The 21,000-nt window shown below is 43.0% G+C and overlaps 1 protein-coding gene across 8 annotated transcripts in view; it reads left to right on the top strand.

The window, feature by feature from the left end:
* The first annotated feature begins 1,575 nt into the window (after positions 1 to 1,575).
* Positions 1,576 to 21,000, top strand: part of PLBD1 (phospholipase B domain containing 1) — a 77,865-nt gene continuing 58,440 nt past the window's right edge. The window contains exon 1 of one of the 8 annotated variants that reach the window (XM_053257175.1): positions 1,576 to 2,115. In XM_053257175.1, the coding sequence (XP_053113150.1) occupies positions 2,010 to 2,115 (106 nt within the window). In that variant the 5' untranslated portion in view covers positions 1,576 to 2,009. The other 7 variants (XM_053257183.1, XM_053257180.1, XM_053257181.1 and 4 more) reach the window with 7 other exon arrangements.

Genomic DNA, 21,000 nt, shown 5'->3' with positions numbered 1-21,000 from the left:
GACACCAGTATGACTGCTTGTCATTTTTGTCTGTTTTTTAAATATACATGTTCGTCTGTTTTTAAAATTTACAACATTTAGTCATCCAGGAAAGCGATCTTAGAATGGAAGGAAGATTCTCTCCTACCACATTAATAATGAAACTTACTTTGGGAGGGGAGGACTACACACTCTCTAATCACTAGGTAATATTACTCCATTTGCCTTCTATTAGTTCTTTAGTGAATCCACCATATATAATTAATCTATAATTTTGCTAAGATAAGGACTGTCACGTTTTTCTTTCATTCTGTCTGTGATTTACAAAGGGGCCCTGTGTTTCAATTAGCAACACAGGCAAATCCAAATCAATGCTGGCATCTATATTTTTAGGTAGAGTTGCTATTTCTTCTTTGTCCCAGAAACCCTCCATGAAATGAAAAATCCGTTTTACACTCAGCAAGAGCTAACCTAACAGCATAATCCGATGCATGTTCACTCAAAATAAAACCACTCTGTTCAATGATGCCTAAGTGTGCCTACGATTGCAGTTTTAGTCTGAATAAAACACCTCCTGTGAACCATTTTGAGATAAAGCACGGACTTCCAAGGCTTTTTTTATTCCCTAATATCTACCTTGCCCTGCCTTTGTTTCACTAAATATGTAGCCTGAAGAAAAGATCTATTAAATTTAAATGCAAGCTCACTACTTTGTGACATTTTAGTTGGTTCTAATAAAAGATATTACACGACTGCGGACTGTTGCTCATGATAGAAGCCAAGTATGACCCGGTTCTGGCAGGTCCTACTGGACAAATCTAGGATTAGAGTGGTGAAAAATCCATCCATCTTAAGTCATTCACACATTATCTTCACCCTCATACAATGAGTATACAGTCTACACAGGTACAGATCTGTATACAGGTACAGTCATTCACATGTTATGCTGAACGGAGGTACATTAGTACACTTCCTATCTGTACCTTTATTTTATTTATTTGAAGGGCCTGTTTATTTATTTATTTGAAGGGCCTGTATTCAGGTTCACTTAAAATGAACACAAGTACAGTCTTTAACATAAACACATGTATGAATGACACCTGTGCACTTGTACATCTGTGTACTCATACGGCATGATGTCTGGAACGGGGCTATTAACCATCCTTATGTTCCGAAGTCAATCATTAACCCAGGTCAGATGAGAACCCCATCATGAATGGAGGGACAGCATTCTACCTTTTTACCATGTGTTAACCTCTGTATGATGGTGGTATATGATGTGAGGGACCATTAATCCCTGTTATCTGACATACTGTTAGAGTGGAAAATCCAACTTTTTACCACTTTAAGGATCCTGCTTCGTGTGGGTGAAATTTTACCTTAGCAGGGTAGGAAAATCCCACTTTTAAGGTTGCCATTCTAAACATATTTGGGAGTATGCCCCCACTGAACGCAGTGGGATTAACTTCTGGGCAATACATGCAGGGGCATGGTAGGGGTAGGGGAGTGAGGCTGTTCACCCCTCTCCCTGAAAGCCCCTTGGAGTGAGGGAGAGAATGAAGACAATAGGGAGGGGCGAGCAGGGGAGTTGGGGGGTCCCACAGGAGCTGGAGGCCCCGGTTCTTTGAACCCATCTGCCCAATTATAGCTCCACCCCTGCCGGTTTTTTAAAGTGCATTCAAGGCCAATTACTTCATTTTTAGGGAATCTGAAAGGAAACCCCAAAGTGTGTGTTTCAGAGAAGGGAGCCACGACTGGAAAGGTCCTTATTCCATCCCAGCAATAACTCGGGGTTTTGTTTGTTTGTTGCTTGTTTCTTCCATACTGGAAGGGGATCCGCAGAGAGGTGGGTGGGGAGCGTCTCTGCTCTCTGACCCCACCCCCGCGAAGGGTGGGGCGGGCCTGCCCATGGCTGCCCCGGGGCAGCGGGGCTGAGAGGAGGCGGGCCGTGCCCTGAGAGCGAGGAGGGCAAAGTAGTTCAAGTCGCGGGGCCGCCTCAGTCCGGAACAACACACGGCGCGCAACTCAGCATGGCCCGGTTCAGAGGCAGCGGCTCCTACCTGTCCTCCTGCTGCTGCTGCTGCTGCTGCTCGTGGGGGCTCTTCCTTCTCTGGGCCGTGGCAGAAACTCGAGCAGGTGAGGAGGACGACACGAGCCCTTGACACGGAAAAGACCTGCCCGCTACTCTCGCCTGCTCCTCGGGAGGGAACTTGGGCTAAGGTATTCCGAGAGGATTAGGAACAAGGGGGCGGGCGCAGCCAAATCCCTTTCCAAAGCAGGCTGGAAGCGGGGTCCGCTGCTGAGGCAAAAACGAATGGGCACGACCCTGAGAGGGAGAGGCGGCAGAGCCGGGAAGGTCTCGTGTGAAATCTCCTCTCCTTACACTGCACACACACATCCAAGATAAAAACTCTTCTTTACTTTCTCGCTCTTCACTCGTGATCTAGTCCTTGGGATGGTGAGCTTAAAACAACCCCCACCCTGCTGCAAAGCCTCTCATTGCCTGAGCAGACGGCCTTAAAAAATAAATTTAAAAAATGATGTGTTTAGAAAACGGGTAGCAAAAGCTTCCTTCGTTTGGAAATAATGCAAAACGTTGAAAGGTTAAAGTTGTCAGGTTCCAAATTTCAAAAGTAAAGAGTATTCTGTTCTGGAGTGTGAGGAGCTGTTTTCTGTCACTATGGAACTGGAGTGTTTTGAAATTCATTATGTTCTAGTTTGCTGGTTTTCCTAAAAGAAACTTCATTCCTTTGAGGTAAGAGGGTTTCTTTCGTTTTTTTTAAGTCTTCAAATGGGAGGCATTTCCTCCCTTGGGAATAATAATTGTAGTCCGGTAGCTCCAGCCACACTGTATGAACTGAAACATTGCATCAGGTAAAGAAATAAAGAGAGGTTAGTTGCAAAGTTTGAGCATACCCCACACTTTTTGAACAATTTTAACCAGCGTGGTGTAGTGGTTAGAGTGCTGGACTAGAACCAGGGAGACCCGAGTTCAAATCCCCATTCAGCCATGAGACTAGCTGGGTGACTCTGGGCCAGTCACTTCTCTCTCAGCCTAACCTACTTCACAGGGTTGTTGTGAAAGAGAAACTTAAGTATGTAGTGCACCGCTCTGAGCTCCTTGGAGGAAGAGCAGGATATAAATGTAAAAAACAATAATAATAATAATAACACACAAGGGATGCGAGACACAATTAGGGTATCTTTCTAGTGAATTGTGAAAAGTGTTAAAACTACAGTTAATTTTCCAAATGTTGACAGCCTAGGAGCTATTGTCATCTAAGTGAAGCTCTGTTTCATATACTTTTAAAAGGCATTTTGCAAAATGAAAAGAAAAAACAACTATTGATTAAAAAATTATCTATCATAGGATGGGAAACTATTTGCTGAACAGATACAATGATCAAATGAATTTACAATAATGCTTGTGGGATTCAAATATAATGGAATACAGTACAAGAATATAATATTATTAGAATGTGTATGTTGTAATGATGCAAACCTTAAACTTTCACAAGAGCCAAAACAGATGCGATAATGACTATGGGAATGGTGCTTGCTCAGGTTATAGATAATATCTGACCCATTACATATAAACGCATGAGGCTTGGCCCATTCATGAGTACTATAGAGTTAGGATACCAGTGATCAGTAACCAAGCAGATGTATTGTTGACATGATAACTCTGTGCATGAATGGGCTGAGTTGCAAGTAAGTGCATTTATGCATGATGGGGTTATTGTGGAACATTTGTCTGGCTAGCGCTTTACCCGTGACCAGCATCATGTCTGTTTTGATCCTTTGTTTGGGATGCATAGGCATTTTAGAATGATTGTAACAATCGTAAAACCTATATTTATCCCATATAGCATTTCACAACTGAAGCTGTAATTGCACTTGCACAGTTTCTTCGATAGTTGTCTTTGTTATTGTTCCACCTTCTAAATCTTTATTCACTATATTATGCCTTCATGTCTGGTGAAATCTCCTTTAAAAATATAGCCTTTAAGGGGGAAAAACCTGGTATACAGTATTGTGGCACATTGGTATATTACTGGACACCATGTTGTCCCACTTTGTCTTACCTGTAAATGGGATGCTAACCTTAGGAATAAAGATGGTTACCAACTCAAAGCATTTGGCTTTCCTAACTTTTTCATATACACTTAGAAAGTTTGGCTGATAGCCAGATCCATGGAGCACTTGTGCAAACATGTTGCATTAGTGCAAGGCTGTTGTATTAGCTAGTTGTGCCAAGTCTGGAGCTTATTTTCCAGACTAGTGTTGCGCTTATGCAGTGAGGTATGCAGTCCTCATATGTTTTGTGGGGAACTTCTGTGCAGTACTGAAATCTGGATCATCTCCAGACTTTGTGCAGCTTTTTGCATTAGTACAACTTTGTTCATTGCACAAGCAATTTGTTAGTCTGAATGTCAGTTTTAGTAAACTAGTTTAACTACTTGTAGTTTAACTATTCTTCATGTAGCTGAATGGCAATTACTTTATGAAAAGTTGTTCAAACCAGGGTGGATTTGATTTAAATCAAACTGATTTAAATCACGATTTAAATCACGATTTAAATCACTAGCAGGGTGGATAAAAATAAAAAAAATCCGATTTAAATAAAAAAAATCTGATTTAAATCAAAAATCCGATTTAAATTAAAAAAATTGGATTTTTTAATTTAAATCGGATTTTTTTATTTAAATCAGATTTTTTTGATTTTTATCCACCCTGCTAGTGATTTAAATCGTGATTTAAATCAGTTTGATTTAAATCAAATCCACCTTGGTTCAAACTACATATACTACTCTTGTTGATGTTTGCCACTATAGTTTCTCTGTTGCCTGCCAGTTCGAATCCCATTATTAAAAATACTAAATACTAAAAATACTATGAAATATTAGGTAACAAGGGTGTGCAATATAAAACTGGCATTATTATGGTGAAATATCTTTCTGATTCCATATAGATGAGTCGCCCAGTCCTGTTCTTCAGTTCTGCACAACAGCTTTGTGTGATGCTGGCTAACAGCAGAGCTGATCAGTGTTCCTTCCCTCTAAGGCATGTGTGCACGCTCACATGTTTTTTGATATCCGCTCAGTCAATTTTAGATCCTGCTCAGGTTGAATCAGAGAGGTTCCACTCTGAATGCACATGCGTACACACTGCCTTGATACTGCCGCCCAGAACGAAACTTGTTCGGCACACAGATGAAAAAAATTAGAACACGAGTGGTGATCCACTTCCAGACCCACTTGGTGAGGGAAGCTCCAGGCAGTTAGGCTGGGGTTCGTAGAAGTTGCAGTAGCAGGGGGTAATAGAAGGGCTCTCTGGTCAGCAGACAAAGATCTGTGCAGTCAAATACCTTTGGGAATGATTTCACAGACATTCTCTTTGGGCTTGCAGCAGGATGGATGGCTTGAGAGACTACTCTGGGTTTGAAGATTGGGAATAACAAAAAGATTTATTCCCAAATTGATTGGGAATAACAAAACATTTCAAGGGATTTGGACTCCCTTCCGTTCAGAGGGGCAAGGGTAAAATGAAGGTAGCTCAGAAGAAAGTTTCTTCCAGGCTGGCCTGATTGAATCTGTCCTATTGTTGGAAAGATATGGCGAGGAAATCAGTTCCTCTGAGTCCAAATACTTTTTCTTGTTCTATTGTCTTTAAAATCCAGGAGGTCTAAATGGAGGCACCTTTTAAAGTGACAGTTCTCTTATATGTTGCAAGCAGGGGAAGAACAACTGTCCCTATCCAATCTCAGCACATCATCTCTTGAGTGGTTGTTGCTAGTGTCTACCTTATGTTTCTTTTTAGATAGTGAGCCATTTTGGGATAGGGAACCATCTTATTTATTTATTTATTACTAGTAGGGGAGGCCCATTGTTGACTGGGCCAAGTCATTTTGCAAAGATTACTGATAAAGAAGTTAAATATAAGTAATAGAATTTTTTATTAATGGGCTTGCAAAAGGGAAGTAAAATAACAGTTCGACTAGGGGCCCACAATAGCTGCTGAATGGCTCAGCGGGGAAGTAACTTCCCTATGAAGCAAGAGATTGCTGGTTCGAATCCCCGCTGGTATGTTTCCCAGACTATGGGAAACACCTTTATTGGGCAGCAGTGATATAGGAAGATGCTGAAAGTCATAATCTCATACTGCGTGGGAGATGACAATGGTAAACTCCTCCTGCATTCTACCAAAGAAAACCACAGGGCTCTGTGGGCACCAGGAGTCAACACCAACTCAATGGCACAACTTTACTTTAGGGGCCCACAAACGTTGGCTTACATAAGAACTGCCCTGCTGAATCAGGCCCAAGGTCCATCTAGTCCAGCATCCTGTTTCACACAGTGACCCACCAGATGCCATTGGAAGCCTATAGGCAGGAGTTGAAAGCACCTTCTCTTTCCTGCTGTTACTCCCCTGCAACTGGAACTCAGAGGCATCCTGCCTCTGAGGCTGTAGGTGGCCTACAGTCCTCCAACTAGTAGCCGTTGATAGACCTCTCCTCCATGAAATTATCCAAACCCCATTTAAAGCGATCTAGGTTGTTAGCTGTCACCTCATCTTGTGGCAGAGAATTCCACAAGTTGATTATGCATTGTGTGAAAAAGTACTTCCGTTTGCTGGTCCTAAATTTCCTGGCAATCAATCAAAGTAGTGCACTCATCTAATTTAAGTAATAGGATTGTTCATGCAAAATGTGGTATCTGTAGGTAATTGGAAAGTATGAGTTTATTTTGCACAAACTCTTCAAAATACATAATATATTTCTTTTTCTGTGTAAACGACTTGAGAACTCTTGTTGAAAAGTGGTATACAGACTCTCTCCAAGTTACAAACACTCACAAAACAAAGCTCCATAACATAACATATTACTTTAATGAGGTCTCCAACTTACCAACACCAGCCTGCAAATACAAACACAGCATTCCTCTTGGAAACTATATGTTCCGAATTATGAACATCTGACTTACAAACAAGCTTTTGGAATACAACCTGTTTGTAAGCTGGGGACTCCCTGTACAAGTAGTACTAGTCGCTGCCGCCACCATCTTTCCTGGAAGATGTCAACTAGCTGAGTTAGTCAGGAGCTCTAATTTAGCTTCTGGCAAGGGCTGAATTGAGGCTCCTATGTTTCTCACAATAGACCAGACAGTGAGAAGGAAAGTCACGTCAGGCTGGGGGGTATTGCAGTCAGTGAGAGGAGGAAGAAATCATGTCAGGCTAGGGAAATATTGTTTCTTAACTTAGAATTCAATTCAATTTGAGTAAGGTATTCTGACATTTGCATACCAAGCTTGGTGTTGCTGATTTAGTCTCATCTTCTTGGACTATAAATCAGGGCTGCCACCCACAGGAATGTAGGCGAGAGCTTGGTATCAGGACCTACACACAAACCTTACATTTTTAAATGTAATTTTTCCATGGCAGCCTCTAGCTTAGTTCAGTCTACACCCAGGCTCCTGGTTTTGCCTGGGAGACTTTTGGGGGGGAAATGGCCCGAGAAGAAAGTCTGTTCCAACAATAGAAAAGGTGCTGAAGATGCATCAGGAAGTTGGAGTCCTCCAAAATAATGTCTGAGATTCAAAATGCTCAACAAATTTCACACATTTCTCTTCTCTAAGGCAAATGTGGAGAAGAACAGAAGGATGTTCAAGTCTTCTTCACATTCTGTAGTCCCAGCTTCTGGCAAGGGCTGAACTGAGGCTCCTGTGTTTCTCACACTAATCCAATCAGTAAGAAGGAAAGTCACTCCGGCTGGGGAGTATCGCAGTCAATGAGAGGAGGAAGAAATCATGTCAGGCTAGGGAGATATGGTTTATTATTTTATAATCCAGTTCAATTTGAGGAAGGTATTCTGGCATTTGCATGCCAAGCTTGGTGTTGCAGATTTAGATCCGGGGTAGATGGCAGCCAGCGAGCTGGCAAAGTCCTCAGAAAAATTAAATTTGCCCTCTGTGGCTATACCAAGTTTTAATCAGGGTTTTATAAAAGGCTTGCTCACATTTATTTATTTATCTATCATGTTTTTATACCGCCTGATATGTATATCTCTAGGCGGTATACAAAATTTAACACACAATATAAAAGAGTAAAAACACATGATGGTGTCAGAACATTTTAAAATTTAACACACAATATGAAAGAGTAAAAACACATGATGGTGTCAGAACATTAAAAGGATAGAAATTGGACTTATTTACAGCTCTATAAATGACAGGAGAGCAATATTATGATCCAGCTAAAATGGCCACCACTATGTCCAAGCTTACACCAGTGTAGATAGCTTGCATTCTGTGATCTCCCAGCACAGGGGCATAGAGAGACCCCTGGGGGCCAGGGGACAAAATCCTATTTGGGGGCCCCCCTTCGCGCATGTGAAGCACGTGTTCTCCCAGCACTCTAAGCCATGCCCTCTGCATCTGACTTCATACGCAAGGGGCAGGGCAACCAACATCCTACCGCCACCCTCTGCCACTATTTCTGTTTACCTCTGGAGGGTGGGGGTGAGCTGGGTGGTGGCAGTGGGTGCTGTAGCTGGCTGGCCGGCCTCTCCAGCCAAACTGCGTGGCTGCGGAGTTCGGACATGGACACTGCATGCCCGTGGTGTCACAGGCATCTGACGTCCATATCCAGACTGTGCAGGCCTGCAGTTTGGCCGGAGAGGCCCAGAGAGGCCAGCTGGAGAGCTGCAGTGCCTGCCAGTGCTCGGACCCCCCCCCTCCCGAAATAGCTGTAGTGGGGCAGCAGCGGCAGCAGGGCAAGGGAAAGGACGGGCAGTGGTGGCAACGGGGCAGGGGTGGCCTGCTTGGATGGCCCTTGGGGGGCCCCTGACCCTCTGGGCCCAGGGACATTTGCCCCTGTTTGTCCAATGGGCGCTACGCCCATGTCCCAGCAGCAATATCAAACGCATAACGGTGACAGTAGGAAATGATGGAATGATACAATGATAGCCACTTCCAAGAAGTCTTTAGCAACTCTGTCATCATCTACTAATCACATCATCTCCAATGACATCCCTATATTATCCATGCATGAAAGTCACCATTTAACATGTGATACTGACAGAAAAGCCATGACAATGTCACTTGACCCATTTCATACCTTCTCTCACTCACAGTGCACACATATGGTGCCTGGAGTAGTCTATTGTTCCTCCTTTTGCACAGCTAATACCATAGTTTAGTGGTAAGGAAGGCAGCAACTGAGTGATACAAAGACCCATGGATCCACTCAAGGTACCTTTCATTTCCCCAGCCCACTTCTCATCATTTCTACTGCCTGCCTGCCCCACATTCCTTTAGAGGATTGCAAGTGCGTGCAAGTTATTTTCCCATCATACACTGCAACCATCTGTCTTCATACAGCCCAGCTGAGTGGTTTACCAAACCAGGGGATGGGAAAGTCAGGAGGGTGGTTTGCTGTTGGAGTCTGCTTGCTTACTCTTGCTGGAACTCAATAGACTAAACATGAAACAGATCTCCAGCTCTAGAGGTGGTGAAGTCCTTGCCTCCTTCCCATAGTATAGCCTATTCAGGAGACAGCTGAGGTGGGTAACAAACAGGGCAAGTGAGTGAGAAAGAGAAAATTATAGCTGTTAACCATCTTAAGAAGTGAGCTATCATTACAACAGGCATAGCTCTTAGACCCTATAAGTAATGGAATGGCTTCTGAAGGCAATATAAATTAATAGGGTTGCCAATCTGATTGTTTAGCAGTGCTCCTGAGCTTCTGAAAGTGCATGATAGACAGCAGAGTAACATGTGCACTAAATCCCAGTGCTAAATATGACTGCATCTGTTATTTGGCTGTCAAACAGATTTCAAAGGCAAATGAGCCCTGCTAGACCAACCTGGTGACACCCCAGACAGGAACAGCTGGTGTTTTTTTACTGGGCATTGTTATTGCTGCTGACCCCATATGGGTGGGGAACTCTCCTCGGTGCGTGATGAAGGGTTGCCTAGTAGCATGTGAGAAGTCAAGAAAAATGTGGGGATAGGTATAATAATGGGTAACTGCAGAAACATAGGAAGCTGCCTTATGCTGAGTCAACTCTTTGGTCCATCTGGCTCAGTATGGTCTACATTGACTGGCAGCAACAGTTAAAGATTTCAGTCGGGAATCTTTTCCTGCTCTCATGATTCCTATCCAAGCCAAAGGAGGAGGGGGGAGTTCACTGGGGTTTAATCCTTGACTGTAAAGGATTCACAGTAGGCGGCCACCATCCACTTTATTTTGATGTGGGAATACCCACTCTGCATATAAGCTTTCTGAGGTAGGGATGGTGGAGGTGTAAAGTGGCAAAACCCTCCCAAAAGGGGCTCAGCCAGTCCTAGGCCTTCAGAGGTGTGTGACTAAGGCAAACCCAAAAGAAGAATAGCACACTTCAGCAAGGGTTTATTATTAGATTCAAAGAAAAAGTATGCAATAAGAACAATTATAAGAGAGGGTTTTAAAAAAATTAAAATAGGTAGCACAGATTCCAGCGAAACAGAAAAGAAAAATTCAAGTCCCTTTTATGTGTCTACTTAAACCGGTCCTAACTGGTTACACACTGGCTGCAGCCTTCCCATTTGCAGAGCAGCTCCCAGCCTGCTACTTCCTCAAGGCCCTCTTGGGACAGACTAACCAACAGAACAAAAGCTTGCTTCCCTCCAGTAGGGATGTGCACAAAACGGTGCTCGGCCTCTTCGGCGAAGGGGGGGTTAGCTTTAAGGAGCAGGGAGGGTGCTCATCCCCACCTCCGCATGATGACCTGGCTGGGGTTGTACGTGCATGTGTGTGATGTGCTCACGGGCACTGGCCACTTCCGGTCTGACAATGACCGGGGAGGCAAGGAGGTATGCTGCTGCCCCATGCTAGCGGTTTTGCAGACAGCGCCGGTGAAGGAAATGTGGCGGGGGCTGGATGAGCACCCTCCCTGCTCCTTAAAGGTAAACCCCACCACCACCGCCAAACCAGCCCAAACTCCATACCTCCGAACCGGTTTGTGCACATCCCTACCCTCCAGTAGGTGGCAGCTGTGCGTATCACTCTCATCCAGCCCTCTGGATTGGTCCTTCTGCTTTGAATTTCCTGGGCTTTCTACCTTATTAGGAAAGGCCCACCTTCCAGTTGAGGCCTAGTCCTCCTCTTAAGCCTTACTGTCACTATAGCAGCCCTAGGGATGTGCATGGAACCAGCAGGAGACAACTCAAATTATTATTTCTTGTTTACACAGTCAGACAGGTGTTATTGACTGGTTTGTTTTATCCAGACATCGAGTCCTTCCCAAGTACCTGGGATGCCAGAATTTTATTGTCAATGTTGTTGTTGTTATAGATATCGTCGCAGAATATAGGCTGTTCCCAGTAAAGCTGCTTTTTGTAATTGGCTGATGGTGATTTCTGTGGCCCCTATGGTGTTGAGGTGCTCTTCAAGGTCTTTTGGAACTGCACCCAGGGCGCCAATTACCACTGGGATTATTTGGGTCTTTTTCTGCCACAGCCTTTCAATTTCAATTTGTAGATCTTTGTATTTGGTGATTTTTTCTATTTCTTTTTCTTCTATTCTGTAGTCTGTCTGTTTGTAGTCGGAAGTCCTATAATATTTTTGCATCTTCATTTTCTACCACTTTTTCAATTTTATAGTCCCACCAATTTTTGGCTACAGGTAGCTTGTATTTTTTGTAGATGTTCCAGTGTATCATCCCTGCTACCTTGTCATGCCTTTGTTTGTAGTCAGTCTGTGCGTTCTTTTTACAGCAGCTGATTAGGTGGTCCACTGCTTCATCTGCTTCTTTACAAAGGTGGCACTTGCTGTTTGTTGTGGATTTTTCGACTTTTGCTCTTATTGCATTTGTTCTTAGTGCCTGTTCTTGCGCAGCCAGTATTAAACCCTCTGTTTCTTTCTTCAAGTTACCATTCTTAAGCCATTGCCAGGTCTTGGTGATGTCTGATTTTCCACTTATATTGTGCAAATATTGACCATGCAGGGGCTTATTTTTCCATTTTTCTGCTCGGTTCTTGACCTGTTCTTTCATGTAGGCCTGCTTTGTTTGATTGGTGTTGAATAGTTTCTCGTTCTTGACCATTTGAAGTGCATCTTCTTCACTGTCCTTGATATATTCTTCAAGGCCTCTTTTCTCCTCCTCTACTGTTTGATGGACTTGCAGCATTCCTCTTCCACCTGAGCTGCGAGGGAGGTATAGCCTATCGACATCACTGCGGGGGTGCAGAGCATGATTGATGGTCATGATTTTCCTGGTCTTACGATCTAGCGTCTCTAGCTCTGCCTGGGTCCAGTCTATGATTCCTGCAGTGCATCTGATAACAGGTATAGCCCAGGTGTTTATGGCTTGTATGGTGTTCCCGCCATTGACTTTGGACTTGAGGATTTTTCTAACTCTCCTGATGTATTCACTTCCAATTTTTCTTTTAACTTCAGTATGTGCAATGTTATCAGCCTGGAGAATGCCCAAGTATTTGTAATGTTCTTTCTCTTCCAGGTTCTTGATGTTGCTTCCATTGGGCAGTTCTATTCCTTCTGTTTTTGTTATTTTTCCTCTGTTCATTATTAATGCAGCACACTTGTCTAGTCCAAACTCCATTGCTATATCGCTACTGAATATATGGACAGTGTTTAGCAGTGATTCAATTTCTGACTGAGACTTTCCATACAACTTCAGATCATCCATGTACAGCAGATGGTTGATTTGACTTGATGTTTTAGATGTTTGGTATCCGAGGCCTGTTTTGTTGAGTATTTGTGAAAGTGGGGTCATGGCGATTACAAACAATAGAGGGGATAGTGAGTCCTCTTGGAAAATGCCTCTTCTAATGCTAACCTGTTATTATTGTTATTATTATTATTATTTTAAAAAACATTTATATCCCGCTCTTCCTCCAAGGAGCCAAGAGCGGTGTACTACGTACTTAAGTTTCTCCTCACAACAACCCTGTGATGTAGGTTAGGGTGAGAGAGAAGTGACTGGCCCAGAGTCACCCAGCAAGTATCATGGCTGAATGGGGATTTGAACTCGGGTCTCCCCGGTCCTAGTCCAGCACTCTAGCCACGGGATACCTTTAAGGTGTCTGACATGTGCTTCTGTTGTCTGACGAGGCAAGGGGGCAGCAGGGAGGTACGCTGCCACTCCACCAGACCCTTTTAAAGTGCAGTGCTGGTGGGGGAAACATGGTGGGAGGGGTAAGAGCATCCTCCCCCGCCCTTAAATGTATCCCCTCCCCCAGCCTGCTGGTCTTTCAAACCTGTTTGGAGGCCTGTAAAAGGGCCTCCAAACAGGTTCGTGCACATTCCTAACCAGCCCTATCTGAAGATACCAGGGATTGAACCTGGGACCTTCTGCATACAAAGCAGATGCTCTATCACTCAGCAACAGTATTTTTGTAGCAACAGACAAAAAGGTAAAACCTGTAACTTTAACTATGTGTTTATCAGCATTCCTCAGTTAATGAATATGTTTCTACATGTCTCACCTCTGTTGAGGGACCTGCAGGTGGGGGTTCATCTGCTAGGGGTGAATATATGGCTATCTGCACATGACTCACCTGTCGATTGAAGGAAATTGCAGGCAGCTTCACATGCAGTTCTTGCTTGTATCACTGCACACCTAATAGTTTGTATCTTGCAAAGAGTGATATGTACTCTTTGAGATAAGAGTGAGATGGTTGTTTGATCAGCAGTACCTGCAGTTGGAGCAGAATGTTTGGTGTTCACTGCCAAAGGTGTTTTATTCCCCATATACCTTCCTAGTCCATGTGATGGGGAGACTTACCTACATTTGAGGATTTGTGTTACAGCTATAACAAGTTTTGAAGCCAGAATCTCATAGACTCGGTATTATAGAAATGTGGGTTATTGGCTCTCCTTCTCAAGGGAGGCGAACTGGTCTTGTGGTAGCAAGCATGAATCATCCCATTTGCTGAGCAGGGTCCACCCTGGTTTGCAACTGAATGGGAGACATGTGAGCACTATATTTACCTTAGGGGATGGGGCCACTCTGGGGAGAACATGCAGGGAAGAACATTGAGTTTCCCTCCTTGGCATCTCCACATATGGCTGAGAAACACTCCTGCCTGTAATCTTGGAGAAGCTGCTGCCAAGTCTGTGTAGACAATATTAGGCTAAATGGACCAGTGGTCTGACTTAGTATATGACAGCTTCCTATGTTCCTATGATAGCTAGTAGCAGAGCTATTTGTGTGACAATTGAAACCTGACAATTTTAGTCTCTTTTACTTATGCATCCAATATTCAAAAGGCTGCTGCTGAAATTCTATTTGACATATACCAATTGTGTAAATTTTGTTTTTAAAGAACTGTGAATCTCTCAAGACTGCTATGATGAACAAGATTGCTTAAGCATAACTTTTAACATCTGGTTCATGCTTTTGTGGCTAAAACTGAAACAGGTGGTTTCATACAAGTTTTGCAACTATGGCTAGTTGGCAAATACCGAAGCAGTTTCTCCTGAAGTGATGGGGAAGTGAAACCATTTGTTGTTGTAAGTTTAGAAGCAAATAGTTGTGGTTGGAATGATTCTTAAAATCAATCTTGGCATTTAGAGAAGTATGACCAAAAGCTAAGATTTTTTTAAAATCAATTTTTAAAGTCAGTGCTAATCTGAAGCACGTAAATTTATCTGTCAAGAATTAAGACAGCTGGAAATATCTGTAGAAGCAGAACTAATATGCTGGATATTATTTCTGTTTTAATGTATTGCCTCATTACCATGTTTACTCAGATGCATGGTTGTTACCACACTCTGTGACTCTGCCTTTGGCTGATTAAGTTGAATTAAGTTCATACAGCAATTTTGTTTTATAAGGTAGCCAGAAAACTGGCTCCAGGTAAAGGTGATATTGGGGTCAGAGTACCCAAAAGGGAGCAATGGAGTCAAGACAGATCTCTTTGAAAAACTGGGGTTACATTTATTAAAGACAGAAGCACATGAGATTAAACTGGTAGTTGGCAACCACTTGGTGAGCCAGGCAGAAATGTCTGACTACAAAATGCTAGATCTTGAGCAAAGCACCTGGTTTCTTAACAAATGCATGATTGAGAGAATCCTAGCATAGAGGGATGGGGAAAGAGCGTGAGGGTCCGTGCGTGAGGGTGAAAGAGAGTGTAAAGTTGTCTGCAAAGCTGGAGTGCATTGAGGGTAAGTTTGTAGTCATCTTTCTCTGGGCAGAAGTAGATGGACAGGCTGTTCCTTTATGTTATAGAGGTGATTGTGAGGCCTGAGAAGTTCAGAGATGTGGGTATGAAACATGTGCTGGCCCACTTCAGACAGACCTGAGCTGCAGGGAAAGGGGCCAAGTTAGAAAGGCTTCTGGTGCAGTGGAAAGGCAGCTTAGACATAGGTTGTCAGTCCCCCAGTGTTAAGCCAGAGCCGGCTAGAACTTGGGGTGCATTGAGTTGTTGTAGGGAATTGTGAACAAATGGGCATGGTTTGAGCATCCATCCATATAAGTTATGAATGGGTGGCAACTGTTTGTAAACAGTGTGAAGTAACACTGCAACAGATACAGTAGATGTGCCAGGTAACCTGCAGTGCTGTTATGGACCTGGCAGCACAAGGGCTCACTGAATTTGGGAAAGGGGTGTAGCTCAGTGAAAGAGCACATGCTTTTCATGCTTTGCATGGTCCCAGATTCAATCTCTGGGAACTCCAGATAAGGCTGGTGGGTGGGGGTAGGGAATCCTGTTTGAAGCCGTGGAGATTTGCTGCAGTGATGGCTGTCAGTCATGGCAGACAATACTAACATACATGAACCAGATGTTTGGCTTAGCATAAAGCAATGAACTCTGCCACAAATGTATCTTTCACCTTCATTGCATTTGCATCTAATCTGTACAGCTTGTTTCAGCATTAGGCACATGCACACTAGCTTTTTAACTAATTATGCATTTAAATAATCAGATAAGGTCGTTCACATGACCATTTCATCTTGTTTGGGCACGGACTGGTGGGAAGACAGACTCCTCCCAGCAGACTATCGCCCTTCACCTGAAAGCTCAAGTGGCAGAGTCAGGAGTTGGAGGAAGAAGCCCTCTGGCATCCCACAGTGCACTGTGCCAGGAGTGCAGGTGCATTGGGAGATTTATCTGCTGTTGGGCGCTCCTGCTGCCCAGCTGGTAGAAGGGTGGACTTGCTCCCTTCTACCTCACTATTAGCCCAGGTACAAAACCTAGGCTACCCTGTTGCAGAGCACCAGGATTGGGGCCAATATCAGCACTCCAAATGACCAGCTCTACACGGGTAGGGCTAGAGTTGACATGCCCCCTGGAATTTTGGGTTCCACCCGGTTTTTAAACATCTCACCCAGATTGCTTAGCCCACCCAGATTCACCTGGATTTCAGCTTTCATTTTTTAAAATAAAAGCTAAGCTCTAGCCCTTGTAGAAGTGGAGTTATGGAGCAAAACATGCAGTCACTACTCTGCTCAAAAATTATTTTCAAGCCAATTTACATAATATACAAATTAGGCACCCAGATTTGGAAATCCAGAATATGGCAACTCTAGGTAGGGCTGGTCGTATGAATAACCTTAATGTGTATTAGTGCATGCATTGTTTTTACTGTACTTAAGTACCCCAAGATCCATCTGCTGTTTGTTGACTTATTCTTAATTCATTCAATTCTACCATGTTTTGACCAACTGGGTCTTGGTTATAGTCTGTTGAATGGTAAAACTTCCACACACAAAGAAAACAAGAATGTTATGCTAGCAGAGGTAACAGAAACTTCTAGACCAAACGCAAGTGCTCCAAGGTTGCTTGTCTTATCCTCCAAGATGTAAGATAGCAAATGCCTTTTTATTTTAATGTTTGCATTTATAGCCTGCCATATTGCTCAGTGGGCCCTCAGGCCTTCTAAAACAATTATATCTGAAAATCTAATGCAGGTTTGGAATGAACAGCTCGATCTAGTTGCCCCCAAATTCAAATCACTGGTCTGTCCTAGCAGAACAGTGTGTTGCTAGGACCAAGGGAAAATAAAGCCTTGCTACAACATTCAAGACAAACCCATCAATATAATAAACATTTTAATAGCATTTTATTTTTGACAGAAGAATATCACTGTGGTATCATAAGCATAAACTCCTATCTCTCAAGCAGATTCCAGATGTGGAGCTTGGTGATCCACCAAGCTCTTTGAAATGGGAGCTATTATATAGAGGCCCTCAGGACTCCATTCTGTCACCAATGCTTTTTAACATCTACATGAAACCGCAGGGTGAGATCATCAGGAGATTTAGTGCAGGGTGTTCCCAGTAAGCTGATGACACCCACATCTATTTCTCCTTATCATCATCAGGAAATGGCATTCACTCCCTAAGTACCTACCTATGGGCAGTAATGGGCTGGATGAGGGATAACAAATTTGAAGCTGAATCCAAGCAATACAAACATGCTTATTGTGGGGGATCGAAATTTGAGGGATGAGTTAGGTCTTCCTGTGCTGGATGGGGTTACTCTCCCTCAGAAGGAACAGGTACGTACTGTAGCTTGGGAGTGCTCTTGGATCCAGGCCTCACCCTGGTATCTCATGTGGAGGCTATGGCCAGGAGCACTTCCCATCAGCTGAGGCTGATTCAACAGCTGCATCCATTCCTTGAAGAGAATGATCTCAGAACAGTGGTGCATCAGCTGGTAACCTCCAGGCTTGACTATTGCAATGTGCTCTACGTGGGGGCCTTTGTACATATTTTGGAAATTTCAGTTAATTCAAAATGTGATAGCCAGACTGGTCTTGAGATACCATATTATACCTTTTTAAAAACAGTTGCACTGGCTGCCAATATGTTTCAAGGCAAAATACAAAGTGCTGGTTATTACCTTAAAAGCCCTAAATGGCTTGGATTTGGGCTACCTTAGAGAGCAACTTCTTCAGTATGTTCCCCATCGCATGTTGAGGTCATCTGGAGAGGTCAGTCTCCATTTACCACTGGTACGTCTGGCGGCAACTCAGAGTTGGGCCTTCTCTGTAACTGCTCCTGGCCTATGGAATGAACTCTTGGCAGATATCCATAGTTTAGGCTCGATGTTGGAATTTAAGAGAGCCCTAAACACATACTTGTTTGGCCTGGCCTTCCAAGGTTTTAAAAATGTTTTTAAGTATTTTAATTGGTTTTAAATGGCTCTGAATTGTGTTAAAATTGTTTTTATATTCTTTTAACCAGTGTGTTTTTAAATGGTGTTTGTTTTTATGTTTTTAAGATTTGTTGTGCACCCAGAGCCTTTGGATGAGAAAATCTAGAAATGTAATAAAATAAATAAATAAATAAAGCCTCTTAAAAGCATTCAGTTTTCCTGTTAAAGGGGTGGAGAGCTGTGCACAGCATACACAAAAATCTTGCCTTCAGGATGACTTTGGCTCAACATTATCATTGAGAATAATTCCAGTGTAGTTTAACTCAGGGATATTGCCAACTTTTGAATAATAGTAAAATTGCAATTGATATGTTTTGTTTTTATATACATACACACACTCCAGTCAATAGGTTTCAGGATGAACGTGGGCCATACTACATGCACTGTATGAACTGCAGTAATTCATCGATTTGTGTGAGGCCACAAAGGTTTTTTTGCGTTTAAAATTTTTGGAAACCAAGGGCATGGGAGGTTGTAGCCTGGACAACTATGCTGTTTTAGTACTTCAGCTGAGACTTATTCTTACTAACCACAATGAAAAATCTTGTATTTCATTCAAATCTCTAGATTCAGTACTGACACTGTGGATTTAAGCAGGTTTCAGAGGCTGTGAGAGTGAGAGCACACAGAAGAGAGCCAGCGTGGTGTAGTGGTTAGAGTGTTGGACTAGGAATGGGGAGACCCGAGTTCAAATCCCCATTCAGCCATGATACTTGCTGGGTGACTGTGGGCCAGTCACTTCTCTCTCAGCCTAACCTACTTCACAGAGTTGTTGTGAGGAGAAACTTAAGTATGTAGTATACCACTCTGGGCTCCTTGGAGGAAGAGCGGGATATAAAATGCAAATAAATAAATTAAAAGAAAGAAAGAAGGGATTCTTGGTGTTGTCCAGGAAATCGAGCCTCCGTCTGTTCAGTGATAGATCATTTTTGGTCCACTTTTCGTCTCTTCCAGTGTCAGAGCAGATCCTGGCACGCAAGATGTGTCCCCTAAGATGAGGGTTATGTGAAGGAGTCGGTGGCTATATAGAAGGGTACGGGTAGGAATAGGAGGAGAGGCAGCGGAGGAGAGACAGGGTCAGTATCCCATTAAGAAATAACTAGCATCCCTTTGTTAGATCTAGGCACAATGAAGAGGAATTGCCTTAGGGCAAAAGCCATAGTGAGAGGCCATTCACAGTGAACAGACTCAAATCCTGCAACAGAGACCCTATCCTCCAGATTGAGAATACTGTATTTTAGAAAATAGAAGATTGTTTCTAACCACTTCTGCATAAACCAGATCATGATCTCAATGATGGAATATTTAACTTAGATGTTAGGTATTAAATAAGATCAATTAAGATGCTCTTGTTGAGTAAGGATAGTGGAAGAATCTTCTACCCAATAGATAAATAGGACTTGGTCAACAATGAGATATGTAGATAGCAGTGTTTAGGTATCTTGCTCAATAGCATCCTTCTTATTGGTATTTGCTAATCATTGTTCTATTTCCTTTATTTCCTGCTATCTTGAATGTGATTTTAATATATAGAATGTTGATCTGTATAATTTTAAGAGTATCTACCTACCTTCTCTGAAGTGAACTGCTTTTAGTAAAACTCATCAAGTTCATCATCATCATCAACTCATGCCTTAGAATGGAAGTGGGCTGGCCTACTGTTGAGTCTAGAATCTGGAAGGCCATGTTCAGTTTTTGGCGCAAGTTGTTTTTCTGCCCTGATGGGCTTGCCCCGTTAGTCCTAGAAGATTCTTTTAAGACCCGATGGAAATGGTCCATTGACAACAGATTAAGTAGGTTGGGTTTTTCATCTTCGGTGATAAGACAGATGGGCCTCGAGAAGGCCTCAGATGCCATAAACCAACGCATAATGGACATTGCCAGGCAGGAGGATGTTAGTAAAATAAGATCTGGGGTTTTTATGGGGGCCCAAATTGATAGTCGGCTCCCGGCTCGATACTTGACAAAGCTATCCTTCGTTGAACACCGTAGAGCAATGACTGCGGCCAGGTTCAATGCCCTTCCTTCAGCCGTCCTGGAAAGGCAATTTCTGAAAATCCCTTATCTCCAGAGATTGTGCCCGTGTCATGCGGGAGAGGTTGAATCTACCAAACATGTGTTGTTGAATTGTTGTTTCTATAAGGAGTTACGAACAGAATTAATTTTCCCTCTTTTAAGAGATCGCAGATTGACCTCAGGTCAGGAGAAAGTGGAGTTTTTACTTGCAGACTTGGATGATTTCATCTCGACAAACGTAGCTAAGTTTCTTTGTATTGCAAGTAAACTCCGCAGAAGACATGTTGAGAGGTTAGATGCAGGCATAGTATAGTAGGAGGGTGAACAGATTTTATCTAGACAAAATTCTTCATGGATGATACTCTTACTGTACTGTTTCTATTGCAGTTTCTTTTGATGTTCTGAAGTGGCGTGCGTGGTTTTGTTGTATTGAGAGGCCGTTGGCTGTAATAAAGTACTACTACTACTACATCAAGTTTTATGTGTACCATTCAAAGTCTCTGCCTGCATGCCCATGAGTGTTCCTTCTAAGGCGTGTGTGTGTGTATGCTCACATGTTTTTTATTGTCTACTCAGTTGATTTTGTTGGGGAAGAATGGCAGTTCAGTCCTCAAATAGCAAAGTAAAACCAGTTTGGTGAGAAAGCAGCAAAGCAAGAGGTCTTGAGACAGTTCTCTAGTACTGAAGAACTACAAGTATTTATTGAAAGAAAAGGTTACAAACAAATGAGTGGTAGCTCATGGCTGAAGAGAGAGAACAAACAAACAGCCATCTCTGGAGAGACAAAATGGAGGCTAATACTGGAAGAACAAAGAGGGGAGGAGTCTAGTACTTTTCCATG

Source organism: Hemicordylus capensis, chromosome 5 (genome assembly GCF_027244095.1).
Source record: "Hemicordylus capensis ecotype Gifberg chromosome 5, rHemCap1.1.pri, whole genome shotgun sequence".
NCBI lineage: Eukaryota > Metazoa > Chordata > Lepidosauria > Squamata > Cordylidae > Hemicordylus > Hemicordylus capensis.
Note: the sequence above shows the minus strand (reverse complement) of the source record. Positions and strands in the feature narration are given on the sequence as shown.